This window comes from Limulus polyphemus, unplaced genomic scaffold, assembly GCF_000517525.1.
Source record: "Limulus polyphemus unplaced genomic scaffold, Limulus_polyphemus-2.1.2 Scaffold4343, whole genome shotgun sequence".
Lineage (NCBI taxonomy): Eukaryota > Metazoa > Arthropoda > Merostomata > Xiphosura > Limulidae > Limulus > Limulus polyphemus.
In genome coordinates, this window is record NW_013669953.1 from 1,968 (window position 1) to 8,811 (window position 6,844).

Sequence of the window (6,844 nt, forward strand, 5' to 3'; positions counted from 1 at the left end):
ATTAGATATAATTAGTTTTATGGTTTTAACTTTGTATTTAATCAAGGGAAACACATTTTTTTTATTACATATAATTAGTTTTATGGTTTTAATTTTGTGTTTAATCAATGGAAGAACTATCTATCTATTATTTGTAATTAATTATACATTTTTCCATTTATTTTTAATCAAGGAAAGCGCCATCTGTTAACATGTATGTACTGCTACAATAGGAGCTAAGCGCTACGTAGGCGTATCTCTGTAAACTTTTTACCATATGAATTCCGTTTGACAAATTATAAATGTTATACTTATTTCATTAGACAGTCTTGATAGACATTCGTTAATTCATAATGTTGACATTACAGCGACATGACACTGCACATGGTTTTTTTATGTATACGACATATCTCTCTTTACTCATGCGTGTGGGTCTGACGAGAGGGAAATATTCCACTAAACAGGTTACCTTGAATTTTTTGGCTGTTCGGACAACGTGATCACCATCTTAATCTGGTTCCTCGTAAGAAAACATTAATTAATGCTCTTAACTAATAGCAATTAAACACGGGGCTCTAATACACGTTCATGTCTTAACTTCAACATGATATGGCGCAGTAATACATTTTAAACTTAACTCCAAGATGAGGTTTTAATATGGCGCACTAAAGTATACGGTGGTTAGGGCGCTTGACTCTCGGTCTAAAGATCGTTGGTTCGAGTCCCCGTTCCAACAAACATGCTCGCCCTTTCAAATGTGGGGGCGATATAATGTGACGGTCAGTCCCACTGTTCCTTGGTAAAAGAATAGCCCCAGAGTTGGCGGTGGATGGTGATGACTAGTTGTCTTCCCTCTAGTCTATAACTGCTAAACTAGGGACGGCTAAAGCAGACAGCCCTAGTGTAGCTTTGCACGAAATTCAAAACAAACCAAATCATAATTTTGGGAACTGCGATATGAACATAATTTAATTAATTATATATATATATTTAACCGAACAAATCATTTCCAGTGTTTAACGAAATATGACTTACGATTAATCTGTTTAGTGTCATGTGGAAATTAAGTTAAATTTCAAACAAGTCCTTGTTCTCGAGGTCTGAAACATTAAGGATATTTATTTTAGTTCAATAATCTACAAGATATTTTAATAAAAAAGATAATAGAATTATCAAATAATCATTTGAACTCGAATTTATAGAGTCTGAACTGTTTCTGTGATATCCAAGCTGGTCTGGCGAACCGTGGTATTGAGCGAAAGGCCTCGTCGGCACTGCATATGGCAGATATAGTGTGGTTGAGATACTGTTATACATTCTTCTTTATGTTCACCAATAAACTCTTAGAATTACGTCTTAACCTTATTTTTATATCTAATTTTGATTATCGTAATAATTTTTGTCTACTATTTTCTGTGCTAATGTTATTTCAAGACTAAGAGTTACTGGTTCCTTGGTCTATATAATTTAATGGTGTTTTATAGGTACGGGAAAAATACCTCGTCCTTTTTATTTTTCTGACAACGACTCCCGCCTTATTGATGATGAAGTTTCACGAGTTATGCAAAACTACAATTATTCTGAAGCTTTCTTAGGGGTAACACTAGATGGCACTCTTGTATACCAACAAGTGTATAACAATGGCTCAGAACCAACTGTACCTTACGTCAATTCAGCTAGTGTAACAAAGCATCTGATTGGACTGGCGATTCTAAAACTTGTGGAAACACAACAAATAAATATACACGACAAAGTTTTTGGTTCCAGTGGAATTATTAATTCATTTTTACACTGGGAACGCTTCAGATGTCAAGTAAGTGATTCACGGCTGTATGAAATTAAGATTCATCATCTCTTAGATCAAACATCAGGATTGGAGTGTGTAACAAACAGTAAAAGTCGGGTCAGCTTAACTGTGCAGTTACCTGAAGATTTCCAAAAAACTGGAGTCTTAAGTCAAAAATTCTTCACGAAATTCTTACACTGTCTGGTACGAGAACCTTTGGTCCACCCACCCGGTTTTCAGCAATGCCCTGGTCCCGAGGGTTTCTTGGTTCTAGCCTATATTTTACAATCACTAACTTCAATGTCTTGGAAAGATTATGTAAATCAACACATTCTTCAGCCAATAGGAATGCGGCCTAGTGTTAAAAATGAAAGTCATTGTCGTCCTGACGAAGATGTTAATTCTATTCAGCCCACACGCGATCCTTATATCAAGCCCTCCAATGATGGATATCACCATATCAGCAGGAAGCAATACATCGACAAGATCTTTTCATGGAAGTTTTCTGCCACTGATTTGCTACGTTTGTTTTCTTTTTATTGCTCATCATCTCCCATCATCTTCATCTCCAACGCAACAGTTTCAAGAATGCTGAGTAAACCCCCTAGTGGTTGTCCACAGCTTGTCACGAAGTGGCTTGCTTTAGGGTTCCACGTCAACAGTCACGATAAATTGTGGACAGAATCAGATCGAAGAACAAGTTCAAATGACTTCGTAATCGCTTGTGACAATGTTTTACATAATACTCGCTATACAATACAAAGTATAACAAAAACGGGTCAAAAAAGGTGTAGCTGTTGGGTTGTAGTCTTTCGGGAAAAGAAAAATCGCAGGTTAATATACGAGTTTAAACGCGTGTTTGACAGCATCCCAATGCCAACTCTTCCAGTTCTTGTGTATCCCGACGTGGCAGACTTAGTAATAAAAACTAAAGATGGGTCCAAACAAGTAATGATCAAATTTCGTGTCCACGCGAGTGACGTTGTAACCTATTTTCGTAACGTCAACCAATCACAACTAATTGTCACTTTTGTAAGTTATTTTGTGTACAAAAAATGTAATTGTTTTTCTTTTATCTTGTACCAAGACAACACATCATCCCAGTTATTCCAGAAAGGTCCAGAGCCGTTTTTTGTAAACCTTGAGACGTTCGTGGGGTCCTCTCAAAATGGAAGCGGACTAATTCTTGAAGACGTAGTGAGGAAGAACGAGCTTGGTACTGGAACCTCTTCTGCAGGGAATTCCTGTGATGCACAAGTTCTTAACATCTCTCGCGCGGAATTAGGACAAACCATCATGACTTACACAAACAAAGGTTATTTTTTGAAGAAACTATACTGCTGGTCACGGAATTCAAATTGGGACAAATTTAAATTGGTGGTCGTATTTACTCGCGCAAAAACACCAAAATGGATCCTACAAGATGACTTATCAATGAGCGATGTACGGCGTTTGTCTCAACATTATTCGATTAATGGTTTTTTAGTGAGAGAACTGTGTGCACGTGTAGTTTCTGATAAGCTTGTATTCCTCACCAGGTGGGTAAAAGAATAATAGACACACGACTTCAACCTTTTAATACCTTACAGTTCTTCTAATTCGTTGTGTCCCCCCCCCCCATCTTGCAGACACTTCTTTCGGATTTTCACTTTAGCAGGGGTCACAGTCCTTCGCACGTGTTGCCCCCCCCCCCTCCTCCAATCATCTGTGTTCATTGCCAGGCATGGGCGTCCGCAGAAATTTTTCAAGGGTGGAGGGGGCGGCAAAGTAGTGTGAAATTGTAAATTGAATAAAACATTCATAAACAAATGCTGAATGAAAAAAGAAAGAATTATGTTTCTCATTTTCCAGGTGGGAACAAGTGCCCCCCCCCCTGCGGACGCCCATGTTGTCAGGTCTTCTGCAATTATTTCTTTAACGCTCTACTGGCTTTCCCTGTCTTCTCTTACCGACTACTGACATCTTACAGACACTCAGTAAGAAAAATATTTTAAACAAAACAGAGCAATCGCATTACAAATTCTGATGACAGAGGTCGTGTGTTTATTATTTTTGAAAGTTTTGTCTCATAGAAAACTTCAGTTGACGCTGACAGCACTTAAAATACCAGTTTTATAGATATATACGTTCTTATATCTGTTAAGCCTTTTTAATAACGACATCTTGTTGCCATATTTTTTGAAATACAAAATTCCTTGGTTTTTACGCCTTTTTTTTATACATAACAGACCTCATATGCTATGCCTGTTTTCTATAGAACAATTCTAAATTTTATACCTTTTTTACTATAGATATATCCTTGGTTTTATATTTTTTTTGTTACGGAATAATATTTTCACAATTTCCTCTGAAATTAATACATCACGACCTCTATCTGCAGTCTACTGTTATTGTTATAACTCGAGTTGTAATAACAACATTTTTGTTGTTAAGCGCAAAGCTACACAATGGGTTATCTGTATTTTGCTCTCACCCGGTATCGAAACCCAATTTTTAGACTTTCCACTAAGCCACCAGGGGGCTTTAATATAAAAATAGAGCTCTGGAAAAAGAGCTCGTGGTGTATGTATTTTAGAAAATGTTTCTAATAATAACTCCAGTTGGCGTTCAAAAAATTAAAAATACAAGCGATTATTGTGTTATCTTCATTAATTACCGATTTCAGAACCGTTAGCAAGTAGTAAAATAAGGCTTACGTTCTTTATGTATTCGCTACGATACATAAAATTTGTTACAGGTGTCGCCTTTTAACGGCAAATATTTTCATTATTAACTTTACAGGTTTTGTCATCGCCACTAAGTTTGTAAACTTCTGTAAATTTTCAATAAATATTTTAGGCTTCAATAAATACGTCAGGCTTTCTGTACTTCTGAGAATTCTGGGATTTTTCAAAAACAAAACTTGTGTATACTTGTGATTATTGCAGATTTGCAAAAGTTTTAGTAAATTCCATGGAAACGTCGCTGTTTTTTTTTTTTTAAGAATTGTTATTCGTATACAGTTTTCAATATCTTTGAGATCTTCCTCGTGGTTTATTTTTCATGCTGATATATATCTGTACATATAGTTTGCAGTCATGTTTATATGTTTATTAACAGTTCAGTTATTTCATTCAACTATAATAAATTGTGTTTTGCAAAAGAATAGAGAAAAAAATTTTCTCTTGGTCATAAATATGTAACTATGAAAATAATTTCGCTTATCTTTCTTTTCCAGAACTTCTTAAATATCTTAAGCCTAGTAGTTAGTGTGCCGGGCTGCGAATCGGAAGGTCCAAGGTTTACGTCAGCAATATGCTGTTAAACGTGCTTCAAACTTTGAGCTGCGAACGCGTTATAAAACTAACAGTCAGTCCTGTTATTTTATTTAGGATAGCCCTATAAGGCCTAGTAGTTAGTGTGCCGGGCTACGAATCTGAAGGTCCAAGGTTTACGTCAGCAATATGCTGTTAAACATGCTTCAAACTTTGAGCTGCGAACGCGTTATAAAACTAACAGTCAGTCCTGTTATTTTATTTAGAATAGCCGTATAAGGCCTAGTAGTTAGTGTGCCGGGCTGCGAATCAGAAGGTCCAAGGTTTACGTCAGCAATATGCTGTTAAACATGCTTCAAACTTTGAGCTGCGAACGCGTTATAAAACTAACAGTCAGTCCTGTTATTTTATTTAGGATAGCCGTATAAGCAGCGGGTGCTGCTGACTGATTGGACCCCCCTTCCTTCTGGTCAAAAGTTCTAAATTTGGGACAACTATGCCTGAAAGTCGGGGTCTCTGACCTGGCCGTTTAGTCCATGCCTTGCATAAGGTGCCGTTCTGGTTGAATTACCAAATTCCAAAAGACATTTTTATCGGTTAATTGTTTGTCTGAGAAGTTTATCCCAAGGTTACACCAGGGCACTGGCGTAGACAGGGGGGGGGGGATTGCGGCTATGTGTCCCCCTTTGGCTAGTATGTTTATTTTCAGTCCCCCCTATGGCTAGTATGTTTATTTTTCAGTCCCCCCTTTGGCTAGTATGTTTATTTTCAGTCCACCCCCCTTTGGCTTGTATGTTTACTTTTCAGTCCCCCCCTTTGGCTTGTATGTTTACTTTTCAGTCCCTCCCTTTGGCTAGTATGTTTATTTTTCAGTCCCTCCCTTTGGCTTGTATGTTTATTTTTCAGCCCCCCTGGCTAGTATATTTATTTTTCAGTCCCCCCTTGACTAGTATGTTTATTTTCAATCCCCCCTTTGGCTAGTATGTTTATTTTCAATCCCCCCTTTGGCTAGTATGTTTATTTTTCAATTCCCCCTTTGGCTTGTATGTTTATTTTCAGACCCCCCCTTTGGCTACTATATTTATCTTTCAGTCCCCCCTTTGGCTAGTATGTTTATTTTCAGTCCACCCCCCTTTGGCTTGTATGTTTACTTTTCAGTCCCCCCCTTGACTAGTATGTTTATTTTCAATCCCCCCTTTGGCTAGTATGTTTGTTTTCACCCCCCTTGGCTAGTATGTTTATTTTTCAGTCCCCCCTTTGGCTAGTATGTTTATTTTTAGTCCCCCCTTTGGCTAGTATGTTTATTTTCACAGATTTTTTCCCTACAATTCCTAATTTCGTTATGTAATTGTTTGCTGTCTGATATTCAGCTTCAACTTTCATCTAATTCACTCAAAATTATATTCACGGTTGCCAGAATTTTATGCAAATGTGAATACTAAGACTTCCCCCCTTTAAATTCTTGAATACGCCAGTGCACAAGGGTTATATGCGCATAGCCGTCCTTAATTGTGAACTGGTAGACTCTCAGGCGGCGGACAATTATTTTTTTTTTCGGGGGGGGGTGCACTTTATATGCTTTGTTGAATCAGTGGATTTGCCTCAAATTATGCACAAACCTCTGTTTCCCATTCATTTCACTACTGGGTTAAAAGTTGGAGGCACGTGACCCCCCCCCCCCCGGTTTCACTGACTATGGATGAACTACATGGAACGCAACTATCACCTAATCTAGAGTTGTTCTTGTCTGACCGAATAGTATGATACTTAACCGTTACGCTTATAACGCACCCGTGACTCCAAAGTCCAGAGTGCGTTTTTCGCA

At 37.7% G+C, this 6,844-nt stretch overlaps 1 protein-coding gene across 1 annotated transcript in view; it reads left to right on the forward strand.

The window, feature by feature from the left end:
• Window positions 1-4,632, forward strand: part of LOC106470993 — a 6,533-nt gene extending 1,901 nt beyond the window's left edge. The window contains exon 2 of the mRNA XM_022399632.1: window positions 1,464-4,632. Coding sequence (XP_022255340.1) covers window positions 1,464-3,319 — 1,856 coding nt within the window. The 3' untranslated portion in view covers window positions 3,320-4,632. The remainder of the gene's footprint in view (window positions 1-1,463) is intronic.
• Window positions 4,633-6,844: the final 2,212 nt, after the last annotated feature.